General features: G+C 45.5%; 1 protein-coding gene across 4 annotated transcripts in view; it reads right to left on the bottom strand.

Annotated features, from left to right (window-relative positions):
- LOC147115865 (solute carrier family 25 member 36-A) overlaps positions 1-15,352 on the bottom strand; it is a 99,130-nt gene that overhangs the window by 59,452 nt on the left and 24,326 nt on the right. For all 4 annotated transcript variants that reach the window (XM_085990503.1, XM_085990502.1, XM_085990501.1 and 1 more), the window contains one exon: positions 6,127-6,297. In XM_085990503.1, the coding sequence (XP_085846629.1) occupies positions 6,127-6,297 (171 nt within the window). Of the gene's footprint in view, positions 1-6,126; positions 6,298-15,352 lie in introns of those variants that run through there.

The raw sequence follows: 15,352 nt of genomic DNA, 5'->3' as shown, positions 1-15,352 counted from the left end.
GCAAATCTGGAGATATTACATCCAATTCCCTCGTCCAGATTAATATATATTGTGAACAGCTGGGGTCCTAGGACCGATCCTTGCGGTACCCCACTAGTCACTGCCTGCCACTTGGAAAACGACCCGTTTATTCCAACTCTTTGCCTTCTGTCCGCCAACCAATTCTCTATCCAAGTCAATACCTTGCCCCCAATCCCATGTGCCTTAATTTTGCACGCTAATCTCTTATGTGGGACCTTATCGAAAGCCTTCTGAAAGTCCAAATACACCACATCCACTGGTTCTCCCCTATCTATTTTACCAGTTACATCCTCAAAAAATTCCAGTAGATTAATCAAGCATGATTTACCTTTTGTAAATCCATGTTGACTTTGTCCGATCCTGTCACTGCTTTCCAAGTGCTCTGCTATTACATCTTTTATAATAGACTCTAGCATTTTCCCCACTACCGACGTCAGGCTTACCGGTCTAGAATGCCCCGCTTTTTCTCTACCACCTTTTTTGAATAGTGGGGTGACATTAGCTACCCTCCAATCCATGGGTACCGTTCCAGAGTCTATCGAGTGCTGGAAGATGACCAGTAATGCATCTACTATCTCTAGGGCCGCTTCCTTAAGTACCCTGGGATGTAGACCATCAGGCCCTGGGGATTTATCGGCCTTTAGTCCCATCAATTTTCCTAACACCATTTTCCTACAAATACTGATTTCTTTCAGTTCCTCTCTTTCATCAGACCCTATGTTCCCCGGCATCTCTGGGAGGTTATTTGTGTCCTCCTTTGTGAAGACAGAACCAAAGTATGTATTTAGTTGGTCAGCCATTTCCTTGTTTCCCATTATAAATTCCCCTGATTCTGACTGCAAGGGGCCTACGCTTGACTTCACCAATCTTTTTCTCTTCACATATCTATAAAAGCTTTGTCAGTTTTTATGTTCCCGCTAGCTTACTCTCATATTCTATTTTCCCTTTCTTAATTAATCCCTTTGTCCTCCTTTGTTGACTCCTAAACTGCTCCCAATCCTCAGGATTATTGCTTTTTCTAGCCAATTTATATGTCCTCTCCTTGGATCTTATGCTATCCCTAATTTCCCTTGTTAGTCACGGTTGAGTCACCTTTTTTGTTTTATTTTTATGCCAAACTGGGATGAACAAATTCTGTAGCTCATCCATTCGGTCTTTGAATGTTTGCCATTGCCTATCCACAGTCAACCCTTTGAGCGCCATTCCCCACTCAATCCTACCCAACTCGCTCCTCAGACCATCGTAGTTTCCTTTATTTAAATTGAGGACCCTTGTCTCTGAGTCAACTACTTCCTTCTCCATCTTAATGAAGAATTCGATCATATTATGATCGCTCCGACCCAAGGGGCCTCGTACAACAAGATTGCCAATTAATCCTTTCTCGTTACATAATACCCAGTCTAAGATGGCCTGATCTCTGGTTGGTTCCTCGACATATTGGTCCAGGAAACTATCCCGTATACACTCCAGGAATTCCTCCTCCACAGTATTGTTACTAATTTGGTTAGCCCAATCTATATGTAGATTAAAGTCACCCATGATGACTGCTGTGCCCTTATTGCACGCTTCTTTAATTTCCCTTTTAATGCCATCCCCAACCTCCACCTTACTGTTTGGAGGTCTATATACCACTCCCACTAATGTTTTTTTCCCCCCTTAGTATTTCTCAATTCTACCCATACCGATTCCACATCATCAGAGCTAATATCCTTCATTACAATTGTAATAATCCCTTCTTTAACCAGTAATACTACCCCACCTCCCTTTCCTTTTTGCCTATCTTTCCTGAATATCGAATACCCCTGGATGTTGAGTTCCCAGTCTTGGCCATCCTTGAGCCACGTTTCTGTAATCCCAACCAAATTGTATTCGTTTACCTCTATTTGCGCAGCCAATTCATCCACCTTATTACAAATGCTCCTTGCATTAAGACACAAAGCCTTCAGGCTTGTTTTTTTTAACACTCTCTTAGACCTATTAGAATTATTATTTACTGTGGCCACGTTTGATTTAAACCGTTGATTTCTCTGACTGCCACTTTTGTTTTTCTCCTTCCTATCTTTTGCTTTTATCCCCGTTTTCCTTTCTCTTTCTCCCTGCTCAGGTTCCCAACCCCCTGCCATTTTAGTTTAAACCCCCCCGAACAGTGCTAGCAAACCTCCCCGCAAGGATATTTGTCCCGCTCTGGTTCAGGTGCAACCCATCCGACTTGTACAAGTCCCACCTTTCCCAGAAGCAGGCCCAGTGATCCAGGAAACTAAAACCCTCCCTCCTGCACCAACTCTTTAGCCACGCATTCATCTGCTCTATCCTCCTATTCCTATACTCACTAGCACGTGGCACTGGGAGTAATCTAGAGATTACAACCTTTGAGGTCCTGCTCTTTAATCTGCTACCTAGCTCCCTAAATTCTTGTTGCATGACGTCATCCCTCTTCCTACCTATGTCGTTGGTCCCAATGTGAACCACGGCCTCTGCCTGTTCACCCTCCCCCTTCAGAATGCCCTGCAGCCGTTCAGTGACATCCTTGACCCTGGCACCAGGGAGGCAACAAACCATCCTGGAGTCACGTCTACGGCCACAGAACCGTCTATCTGTTCCCCTTACGATAGAATCCCCTACCACTATTGCTCTCCCACTCTTTTTCCTCCCTTCCTGAGCAGCAGCAACACCCCCGGTGCCAGGAAGTTGGCTGCTGCTGCTTTCCCCTGGTGAGTCATCCCCCTCAACAGGATCCAAATTGGTATACTTGTTTGAAAGGGGGACGGCCACAGGGGTCTTCTGCACTACCTGCCTGCTTCTACTGCTCCGCCTGGTGGTCACCCATTTCCCTTCTGCCTGTGCAGCCCTACCCTGCGGTGTGACCAACTCATCAAACGTGTAATCCACGACCCTCTCAGCATCATGAATGCTCCACAACCCATCCATCCGCAGCTCCAGCGCCTCAATACGGCCCGTTAGTAGCTGCAGCTGGATGCATTTCTGGCACACGTGGTCATCAGGGACACTGGCAGCGTCCCCGAATTCCCACAGAGCAAGAGGAGCATAACACGGGGCTGGGCTCTCCTGGCATGACTTACCCCTTTAATTAATTTAAATTAATTCAATACCACCAGTTAAAGATATACTCTAGGGTGCTTATTTACCAACAGTCGCACTGCACAATCATATTGAAAGAGAAAGGGTTATTAGGGAATCTCAGCATAAGTTTCTGGAAAAGGCAGCCCTGTTTCATCAACTTGGTTGATTTTATTTTGAGGAAATTACAAAGTAGGAGGACGTTGACACTGCACATCTTGACTTTCAAAAAAGGCTTTCACAAAAGTGCCACTCAAAAGGCTACTGAACAAAGTCGAGTCTTGTGGGATTGGTGGGCTGGATAAGGAACTGGCTGCATTCCCAGAGACAGAAGTTATTAAAGATAGAGATCCTGCATGGAAGCCAGTCACTAGTGGGGTCCTGCAGGGATCCGTACTGGGACTATTGCTCTTCATTATTTTTAAATCAATCAATGATCTGGAGGCAGTGGGGGAAAACTCTTCTTAAGCAGTCCCTCTGAACCGAGGATGCCTTGCTTCCACATTAAAAAATGAGTTCTCGGGTGACTGAAGAGTCCAATGCGGGACCTAATCTCCGTCACAGGTGGGGCAGATGGTGGTTGAAGAGGTTGGGTGCTTGGGTTGACGTGCGCTCCTTACGCTTGCTCCCGGCGAAGAGACTCAAGGTGTTCGGCGCCTTCCCGGATGCTTCTCCTCCACTTTGGGTCAGGGATTCCTAAGTGTCAGTGGGGATGTTGCACTTTTTCCAAGGAGGCTTTGAGGGTGTCCTTGAAGCATTTCCTCTGCCCACCTGGGGCTCTCTTGCCGTGTCAGAGCTCCGAGTAGAGTGCTTGTTTTGGGAGTCTCGTATCGGGCATGCAGGCGATGTGACCACGCTCGATCAGCTCCGATGGACGGGTCAAAGCTTCGATGCTGGCCTGAACGAGAACACTGACGTTGGTGCGCCTATCCTGTCAATGGATTTGCAGGATCTTGCGGAGGCAGCGTTGGTGGTACCGCTCCAGTGCTTTAAGGTGCCTGCTGTACATGGTCCACGTCTCCGAGTCATACAGCAGGGCAGGTATCAGCGCTGCTCTGTAGACCATGAGCTTAGTGCCGGGTTTGAGGTCCTGGTCTTCAAACACTCTTCCTCAGGCAACCGAAGGCTACACTGGCACACTGAAGGTGGTGTTGGACTTAGTCATCGACGTCTGCCCTTGTTGTCAGTAGGCTCCAGAGGTATGGAAAGTGGTCCACATTGTCCAAGGCCTTGTCGTGGATTTTGATAACCGGGGCGGGGGCAGGCTGGTAGAGGACCTTTGTCTTACGGATGTTTAGTGCAAGGCCTATGCTCTTGTATGCTTCGGTGAAGGTGTTGACGATGGTTTGGAGTTCGACCGATCAGCAAGTTCACAGATGACGTGAAGATATGTGCAGGTGCAAGGATATAGATTTTAAAAAAAGATTGCAGGCGAATCTAGGTCTGATGGGGGAAAATCGATTGCTATCTGGTAGATGTCTTTTAGTATAGACAAATGCTACATGATACACTTGGATAAGGGAAAATCCAAGTATGTTTACACCATGCAAGATTGCATAGGCAAGGCTGCTAATGGGAGAAGGGCCTGGATTATAGGGCATGAGGAATCAAAGGTCCATGACCAGTGATGCAAAGCTATTTTTTTTAAATGTTAGGATGTATTGCCAAGACAATTACATATAAAAGAAACACTTTTTTTGGACATGATCTTGGTTAGGCCACTTCTCAAATACAGTGTCCAGCTTTGGTTGCATTTATGACATGTTGGTGGTGTTGATCAGGATTTAACTGTCTTTTTGCCAAGAGCAAGCTGAAGGGGAGAGCCAGTGATGGAAAGCCAATGGAGGAGGAGTAAATGACAGAAAAATAATAGAGGCCTTAAGAGATACATGCAAGGACCAGCCCAAAATTCAAAGATAAGCCATGTGAAATTATGGTCTCTGGTATAATTTTACTTGGATAAAGAAAGGAATTCATCTAAAACAAAGTGGCTGGCAATCGGGTGTGAAAATAACAATGCTACTTTTGTAATAGTATTTTTAGGATTAAAAGAACTGGTAGAGGAAAGACAGATCGCACCTACTCAAACTGGGGCAATGAAGCTTGTGAGGGACATTGAGGCAGCTATAGAGAATACTTTCTACCAAACAGGTAGGTTTTTTTTTTGGGGGGGGGGGGGGGGGGGGGGGGGGGGGGTGGTGGAAGAAAAAAGGACAAGGAGCCAATTGGATCCCAAACATACTGATTGTAGAGTGGGAGGTAATCAACAGGTGGGTATAGGCACAGTATCTCAGATACACAGGAATCAGGTATGACGGACAGGCAAATACTGGGGTACAAGAATGGAGTCAAATCTACAAGATGCAAATACATGAATGCCAAGATGTCAGAACTGGAGGCAGTTCCAGGAACTACAATGTAGACGCATCAGAAACACAGCCAGTAATAAATACAACATACACGTGCACAGTGTTTTCAGAAAAGGGACACAAAATGAGGTGGTGTAGCCCTATACTTCAGGGAAACCTTGGATGCTTGTGAAGTTGATCCTGTGGGTGACAGAATATCAATGAACTACTTTGTTAGACACCTGCAATGCAAAAAAGACAATGCTCACACTAGTCTGTTACTGCCCATTAAATCAGCATAAGAAGTTTGCTCTATGAACAGAGAAGAAGGCTATGCGAAAAAAGGGAGGGGAAATAATAAAGAAACAAATCAAGCTTCCCCACTCCTGACTGTCCATGACTCCCACAGGACTAAGTTCAGTTGCGAGGTCTTCCCTGGTCAAAAAGCTTCAGCCTCAAGGCTCGCACATGAACCATGACCACTTTGATTAAAGTATCAGGACAACAGGTAACCCCAATAATACTTTAAAAGGACCGGTTGAAAATAGGCATGGGAAAAAAATCGTCCAATCATTCCACATACTGTGGCTACATATCATACTGTATTTAAATGTTTTTTAAAAATTATAAACAAGGAGCCCAAGGACAATATTTACAACTTGGAGAATGCAGCACTTACTTTAAACAATGCAGCGGGCCAGGAGAGAAGCGAGCCACCCGGCTCACACGAGCCCCATTTATTGTATTGAGGTGAACCTCTGGGATATAGAGAGTGACAGATGACGATTGCAGTCTGGTTTTCACTACTTCCAGAGGGCACGTTAAAATGGCTCCAACTGTCCCCCCGCAGCTGCCAAAACAAAAAGGTTCAGTTTAGTCAAAAAAAAACCTGGATATTAGAAGAATGTTTCGAGAATGATAATTCTACATACTGTAAAGCAGCAAATCTCCATCTGTACTATAGTCACCAACATAATGCTGCGTTGTTCCCCAATGGCTCAGTGGCTAAATGCACATAGGATACTGGGGTATACAAACCTGAATGGTCCTTGGTTCAATTCTTGGTTTGTGATCATTTTGATTTCCTTTCCAAAATTTATCAGTTCCCCCTCCAGATCAAAAAAAATCTCACTGTAAACTTTATGCAGATGTGCAGTGATACCCATATGTCATTTGACTAGTCTTCCTATAGTCCTTGTCTAGTCACATTTGAAGAACACAAATGCCCGAAGAGCCGAGTAAAAAGATGGAAGATAAAGATTATAATTAACAGCAGTGAATACATTTGACATGATTTCACTTATTGTACTGGTTCAGGTAGCCAAATAGTACCAGGCACACCCAGACCTCAGCAGCAAGGAACAACCATTTCGAAGAGCAGGAGAGTTACCTCCGGTGTCTTGGCTAATATTTATCCCTCAAATCAACATCACTGAAATAGATGATCTGGTCATTATCACATTGCTGTTTGAGAGCTTGCTGGGCACAAATTGGTTGTCACGTTTCCTACATTACAACAGTGACTACACTTCAAAAGTACTTCATCTATATATATATATAAAAAAAGACCTCTTCTGTCTGTCTGTCTGTTCTCTACACGTTCGAAAGTTAGAGCGTACCTACACGTGCGTCACATCAAAAGAAAGCTTACGATTACGGACTGGTCATAGGCGTATTTACTTTTCCGTAGACAAAAATCGTGCCCAAGGTATCCCAAAAACGAATCAAAATTCCGCTCATTAAATGGGAAAAGTTCTGCTCATTTGCTCATTAGCATTGAGTGACGTGAAGGTTGACCAATCGTGCGGTCGAGCGACCTGACAGTTGACCGACGGTTGACCAATCGCTGCGTCACGGGGGCGGGTTCATTGCGCGTGCGGGCGGGCCATCCTACAGTTGAGTGTTGAGTGACTTGACGATTGACCAATCCTACAGTTCAGTGACCTGACGGTTGACCAATCGGTGCGTGTGTGGGCGGGCCTTATCATTCTGAACCGAGGCGAGTGGCCGCCATCTTGATTCTTCACGATTTTTTTCCCCCCCACACTTTCTGCGTGTTAGGGAACTAAAGAAAATAACAATTTATTTGAGTTTTAAATTGTATTTAGCAACAGTAGGAAATGAAGTGATCCCCTGCCCTTCGCCCGGAGACTCGCCTACTTTGACGGTCATTTCGAGCGGCTGTGCCGGCGCCGGGCGCGGCCTAGCAGCCCGGGCCTTGAGTTGCGGGCCGTGCCGGGAGCTGCCGCGCACAAAACGTCCCCGCAGCGTCAACAGCCCCGCCCCAGAGCCCGACCCAAAGCCATTAGGTGAGCGGCAGTGGTGGCCCAGTCTCTCTCTCTCACACTCCCAATCTCTCTCTCACGCTCCCAGTCTCTCTCTCTCACGCTCCCACTCTCTCTCGCGCTCTCACAATTCAATTGCTTTATTGGCATGAAAGTTTACAGGGAACCATATTGCCAAAGCTTACATAACAAAAAGTAGTTTTCCAACATTCTGTAGGTGTCAAACAATTTTGACCTTCGTTGGGTAGACAATATTAATTTAAACAGTCGTTGACCCTCGTTGGGTACATTCAGTATTAATTTTTAAACAGTCGTTGGGTACATTCGGTATTGATTTAAACATTCTTAATGTTTATATATGCTATGGGTGTGCTCGTTAGTCCCTCACTGTTCCTCAGGTTGTGACATGTTGTTACATATTGGGCACCAAGGTATGGTCTGTCTCCTTCTCCCAGGGCTAATCTTAATTTTGACAGGTCATCCAATTCTTTGAAATCTGGGGTTGTTTGGCTGAGCTTGTCAAAATATATGTTTCTTGTTTTGTTGAATTTTTCGCATTTTAGGAGGAAGTGCATCTCTGTCTCAACCTCGCCGGCCAGACAGTGATCACATATTCTATTCTCTCTAGGCTGCCAGGATTTCTTGTATCTTCCTTTTTCAATTGCCAGTTGGTGGTCGCTTAGTCTGTACCTGGTGAGGGTCTGTCTCTGTTTTGTGTCTCTGATGGTCGAGAGATAGTCTGCCAGTTTATATTCTCTTTAGGGCCCGGTAACATTCTAATCTGCTTTGGCTTTTGGTTATTTTGTTCCAATGTTCCAGGTAGGTTTCTTTGCATTGTTTAATGATTTGGTTCACTCGGATTGGTGTTTGGAAGGCAGTGTTGGTCTGGGACTGGTCAGGGTCCGGCTGAGTAGGAGTACTTAATTTCAGTAGCAGCTGACTCAGGGGACTCATTTCTGGGTTCAGCTCTTGGGTCTGGAGGGCTTTAAAATGAAGGGTGTCTGGGGAACTAGATTTGAGGTGATTTAGAAAGTTTAGTGCTCGTTTTTGGATGTTTATTATCAGTGGGTATCTGCCTAGTTCGGCTCTACATGCATTTGTTGGTGTTTTCCTTTGGGTGCGAAGAATGCTTCGGCAAAATTCTGCATGTAGGGCTTCTATTGTGTGTTTTTCCCATTTAGTGTAGCTATGGTGATTGAGTGGGCCCCATACTTCACTACCGTACAGCGCAATCGGCAGGATTATGCTGTCAAATATTTTGAGCCAGATTTTGATTGGAATTTGGATGTTGTAGAATTTTCTTTTTATTGCATATAGGGCTCTTCGGGCTTTTTCTTTTAGTGCATTCACTGCTATGCTGAAGCTCCCTGATGCTGTGATGGTTAGACCAAGGTAAGTGTAGCTCAGTGTGTCCTATGATGGTATCACTGAGAGTAAACTGGTATTTGTTTTCCTGACATCTGGGCCTTTTTTGAAAAATCATGATGTTGGTTTTCTTTAGATTTACTGTCAGGGCCCAATTTTGGCAGTATTTGTCGAGGAGGTCTAATTGTTGCTGTAATCCTTGTTCTGTGGGAGACAGCAGAACCAGGTCGTCCGCATAGAACAGGGATTTCACTTCCCCATCTAGGAGAAAGAGACCCAGTGACTCGCTTTGCTCCAGCATGTCTGCTAACTCATTTATGTATATGTTGAACAGGGTCGGGCTCAAATTGCAGCCCTGCCGGACGCCTCTTCTCTGGGTGAAGAAACCGGTGCGTTTGTCTCCAATTTTGACACCGCATTTATTTTTCAGATACATCGATTTAATAAGGTCATAGACTTTGCCCCCTATTCCACACTGAAGAAGTTTGTAATAGAGCCCTTCGTGCCAGATAGAGTCAAAAGCTTTCTTGAAGTCAATGAAACAAGCGAATATTTTCCCATTTTTTGTTTGGTGTATATGTTTTTCAATGAGAGTGTGAAGGGTATAGATATGGTCGGTGGTGCGGTGTTTTGGAAGAAAGCCTATTTGATTTTTTCTAAGGATATTAGGTTTGTTAAGAAAATCCAGCAATCTACTATTTAGAATACTGCAGAATAACTTCCCTAGACAACTGTTGACACAGATGCCACGGTAGTTATTTGGGTCTGATTTGTTTCCACTTTTATATATGGGAGAGATGAGTCCTTGGCACCAGATATCGGGAAAACAGCCTGAACGTAATATGATGTTGAATAACTTGAGTACAGCACCCTGCATCTCCATATTGCTGAACTTGAGCATTTCATTTTTGATGTTGTCTGGCCCACAGGCTTTCTTTAGGTGGAGAGATTTTGTTTTTGTGGCCAGTTCTTTCCAAGTGATTGGGGAGTCTAGAGGGTTTTGGTTGTCTTTAATTGTTGCTTCTAATGTGTGGAGTTTTTCCGTGACATGATGTTGACTTGGGTTTGTTTCGTTTATTGGGATGTCTTTGTAGAGGTTTTCAAAATGTGTTCTCCAGATGTCACCATCTTGGATTGGTAATGCTTGCAATTGTGTTGTACTCAGGTTATTCCACATATCCCAGAACTGATTTTGATTAATGGAGTTTTCAATTTCTTCGAGTCTTTTGTGGGTTTAATTTTGTGTTTTGTTCCTAATGGTGTGTTTATATCTTTTGAGGGTCGCATTGTATCTAATACGTAGGTCTGGATTGTTTGGTTGGCGATGCTTTTGGTTTGATATTTTTCTCAGGTCTTTTCTGGCATTTTTGCATTCGTGATCAAACCATTTCTCTTTTTTTTGTCTTTTGTAACGTTTCCTCTTCTGTTTCACAAGGTCGGCTTTTACAGCTGCCTCATGGAAGATCATATTTATATCATCTATGGCCATGTTTACACCATCTCTGGTGATCTCGTATGGGTTTTCTTTAAATTTTGATATTTTACGTGAGATCAGGTGAATTTAGTGCGGTGATGAATTTATCTCCACTGTCTGGGGCCCATTTGTATGTCTGGTTTATTTTATGGAGCTTACTGGGTTCCTTTTTTGTGTCTGTAGTTTGGGCAGAAAGTTTAAGGTACACATTTATTTGGTTATGGTCCGAGAGGGGGGATTGCTGCCTGACAGTGAATGCGTTGATATCGCAGGGGTCCAGGTCAGTGATTGTATAATCCACCACACTAGACCCAAGAGTTGAGGAATATGTGAGTCTCCCTAAAGAGTCCCCTCTGAACCTACCGTTAACTATGTACAGGCCTAAGGCTCGGCAGAGTTGCACTACCTCCCTACCGCTTTTATTTATTTCACAGTCAAGGTTGTTCCGATTTGCGATGGCTGGTGTGACATATAAAAGGGGTCTGGCCAAACACATGGTTGTTGCCCTGTGGGTCTATGAAGTCAGGTTCACATCCGGTCCTTGCGTTTAGGTCCCGACATAGTAGCACCTTTCCTTGGGCCTGGAAATGGCTGATTTCCATGTGGAGAGTATCAAATAACTCTTCAAAATATGGCGATTCTATTGGAGGTATGTAGATCGCACATAAGTAGACATCTTTTTTTGCTATTCCTATATTCTTATCTAATTTTAGCCATACATGTGATTTCCCCTGTTTTATCGGTGAGATGTGTTTGTCCAGTTCTCCTTTATACCACACCAAGATTCCCCCGGAGGTTCTGCCCTCGCGTACCTTAGTGTTCTTTACTGAGGGCACAATGATTTCATGGTACATTGGAGGACAGTGGGTGGGCACGTCCTTTTGACACCATGTTTCTGTTAACACAATTATATCAATGTCTTTTATAGATTTTAGGAATTCAGGGTCTGTACTCTTCATCCCAAAAGTTGAGGAGCGGAGACCCTGGATATTCCAGCAGCTTATGTGGAAAGAACGCATCTATATAGTTCAAAAAAACAAGATAAAATGGACCTATTTTGTGGGACGGGTGTGAAAACACTAATTTATATAATGCTAAATGACGATTTAGTATAAATTCCATAAGGCATGCACATACTGCTAATAATAAATAAAATAATAATAATAATTTAGTACATTCTTTTCTGGCTTTCCATCAGGGTGCTTATCATCGTCATGATCTTTCTCAGTTCTTGGTCTGCAGTCTGTGGTCTAGAGGGGGGTCTGGGGTCAGGTACAATAGCACGGTTCTGTTGCTGGTTTTGTATAGGGGGGTGGGGGACAGTGGTGGTCCTGTTTGGGTTAGGGCTCCCAATGGTAGAGGGGGTGGGAGGGGTGCGTCTTTTGGCAGTGTTTGAGGTTTTTTGCGAAGATCCACATCCGCTGTTTGAGTAGATGTATTCCGTCATAGAGGTCCCTTGTGTTGATGTTTGGGTGATGGGCCAGGTGGGCGTTGGGGAGGGGCAGTACATCTCATGTCGATCTCCCTGTTGGTGTTGTGGATTACATAGGCTGGGGTGTCCTCTCTGGGCAGTAGAGTGGAGATCACAATCCGCGCCTCGGGGAATTCCATGCTGGCCTTCTCCACCATCCTGCTCACTGCTCTAGCAGTGCCTTCCCGTAGGGTGCGTAGGTCGTTTGTGCCTGTGTGGATCACAAGCCATTTTGGGCTTCCAAGGGATTCTCTGTTCAGGATCTTCATTGCATGGCCTGCGTTGCTGCACCATTTTCTCAGGACTTGCAGACCTGGGAACATCCTCTGGGGGTCCAAAAACTTCCCGTTGGAGTCGGTCAGCAGGACCGCCTGAGGGGCTGGCTTTTCAGACTGGGTAGCAGTAGTCTGGGCAGGACTCGACTGAGGGCTGGTTGTTGGCTGAGTTTCTGGGGTAGGCTGTGTGACAGGAGCGGGCTTTGGGACCTGCGGTGTGTTCCTGTTCTGGTTGCAAGGTAAAGAGGGTGTGACATCCTCATGTTGGGGGGGGGTGGGGGGGGGCATCCGACGGGTTCGGTGTCCCTGTGTGTGTTGTTTTTGTGTCAGCAGGTTGTTGGACCTTAGCAGGCAACACAAACCTCGAGTTCATTTTCCTGCCTTTCTACGGCCTCCTTCGTTTTGTTTAGCTGAGTACGGAGTTCTTTGATCTCATTTCTTTGCTCCTCCACGATCTTTCTCAACTCGTGGATGGTGGACTCGTTTTCCGTTTTCAGCTGTTTGAGTTCCTCCTTCAAATTCTTGGCCTGTGTTTCCTTGTATTCATTGAAATCGAGTTCTAGTTTGGACAGACTCTCTTTCAGCAGTTTGTTTGCGTTGAGAGGTGTGGGAGGGGTGGAGATGGTCAGGGAGGTGTCTCTCTCTGCTGGACTCTCTTCTTCCTCCGCTTGGCTCTCTTTTGCCTCCTGTTCATTGGTCCTCTGTGTCTGCCTTAGTTTTCAACTGGGGGAATTCCTTTTCAAAGGAGTCCAAATTTTCTACATTCCCCTGTATCATGATCTTTCCTTTTTTGTTGTAGTAGCTTATAGTTAGCAGGGGGTCTAAATTTCCATCTTCACATATTTTCAGTCTGCCTCCCATGCTAATACCTTCACTGGAGACGTGTGCGTAGTTTTTTGTAAAGCCTCCTTCCATGAGGGAACGGAGTCGGTGTAGAATATGAGGTTGTTCTTCTTCCTAATCCCTTTTTGTGTGACATAGTCGACGTAGAGGACCTCTGGGTTATTTTGAAGTGTTATATCCTTGTGTTTATCCTTTGCCTTTATACTGTTGCATTTCTCAGGATATTTCACTTCCCTGCTTTGTGTCATTGTAGTTGTTTTTTTTTCGTAGCTAGATAACTTTTTTTTCTCTTTTTTTTTGTGTTGTGTTCCACCTTATCCCACTTTTAGGTCCAAAATTGAGAGTTTTTCAGGGGTTCATCTTAGATATAGCTGCTCTTAAAAATTTCTCTCTCTCTCACACACAGTATTTGGGAGCCGGTGCCTTCGGGCTGCTCCCCTCTCGGGCTGAATCTGTCTCTGGGCCTCAGTCTCAGGCCTGGGCCCTCGGGTTTTCTCAGGTTTCAGGCTCGGGTTGTTTCCCTCTCCCTACCGTTTCTCTCAGGGTTTCTCAGTTTTTGGGCCTCGCTCTCCTGGTTTCCACCCCCACCCCCCCCCCGAACTAAACTTAAATAAAATTAAACTAAGGTAGAAATAAGTAAAACTTTTTTTCAGGACCCGGTGTTTTCCTCTTCCGACTCTCTCACTCGCTCTCCGGGCCTCGGACTCGCTCTCTCTCCGTGTCCTAGACTCGCCCACTCTCCGTGCCCCGGGCTCGTTCGCTCTCCGCGCCCCGGGCGGATTTCCTCGCGTCGTCGCGTCGGTCTCAGGCCCCCGGTTTTTCTGACTCACCAGGCTGTTTTCCTCCGATCCCACGGTCTCTGGGCTTCAGTCCGGTTTCCCCCGGGTTTCAGGCCCTGGGCTCAGGTTGTTTCTCTTACCCGAATTCGCGCTCTCCAGGCCCTTTCCCCACTCTCCAGGCTCGGTCTGTTCCTCTCTCGCTGTCTCTCTCGGTCTCTTTATACTGTCCTGGCTCGGGCCGCTCCTCCCGGTCTGGGTCTGGGAGCCGCCGTTTCCCGGTGTCTCCGGGCTGCTCCCCCTCTCCGACCCCGCGGTCTCTGGGCCTCGGTCTCGGCCCGGCTCCTCGGGCCTTTCCCGGGCTTCAGGCTCCATGCTGCGGCTGCTGCTCGGGCTCTGCTTTGGTGCCTCGCTATTCCGGTTTTTCCCCGGGTTTCTCTCTCTCTCGCGCGCTCCCACTCTCTCTCTCTCTCTCACATGCTCCCACTCTCTCTCTCTCTCTCGCTCACACACACGCTCCCACTCTCTCTCTCCTTCCCTCTCTCTCTTCCCCCCAGTCGCTCCCTCTCTTCCAACAACATGCCCTCAAAAAAGCCTCGGCACCGCCGGGCACCCCCAGCTAGTTGGCTATAAAGCGCTTTGGGATGGCCGGTGGTCATAAAAGGTGCTATATAAATGAAAGCCTTTCTTTGATACTGCTCTTTCATACATATAAATGCTAAATTAGGCAACTCCAATTTCCATTATGCACAGGGTGGAAAAAAAAGTCTTCCCCATTATGGCAGCTAATGGAGATTCTGCAATACTAGTTAAAGAGGAACTGGCAGATCCAAAAGTACAATAAAAGACTAACTGCTGCACAATTAAAGTATTTATTATGGTCTTAACCATTGAACAATGGTTATGTAGTATATCTCCCACCACTCTGAACTTACAACAGTTCTTGTTTTATTACTGTGACATGGCTAATGATTATGACTTCTAGGTTATTTGACATTGTTTGTACATGCTAAAGAATTCACACTGCATCCACCATACAACTCAAACCACCATGCCTCAAGCCAAAATCTCCCTTTAAAAAAAAAGGCAATTAATTAGAGAGACTGTTGAAAAACATATTTCAGGGTTTTGTGGAGCAAGCTGGGGAGTGATTAGTACCTAACAGAGCAAAACACAGATGCAGCCACGATGGGCAAATGGCTGTTCTGTTGTCGCATTCAATGAAACTTTGTATACTGTAGAAGAGGAAGACTGCCCAATTGTACACAGTAAACATCTAAAGACAGACAATGCCCAGGTGATTTCCTCTGCAAGATAACGGATTCTCATTTGTATGTGGGAGGTTGAACAAATGAGGAAGAGTATTAAATTACCAAAATGAAACCCGTTACAACAAGAGTGAATGGTGTATCTAAT

Source organism: Somniosus microcephalus, chromosome 6 (assembly GCF_052327205.1).
Source record: "Somniosus microcephalus isolate GS21.2 chromosome 6, FLI_Smic_1.0, whole genome shotgun sequence".
NCBI lineage: Eukaryota > Metazoa > Chordata > Chondrichthyes > Squaliformes > Somniosidae > Somniosus > Somniosus microcephalus.
The sequence above is the reverse complement of the archived record's forward strand: the minus strand, read 5'-3'. Positions and strand labels throughout refer to the sequence as shown.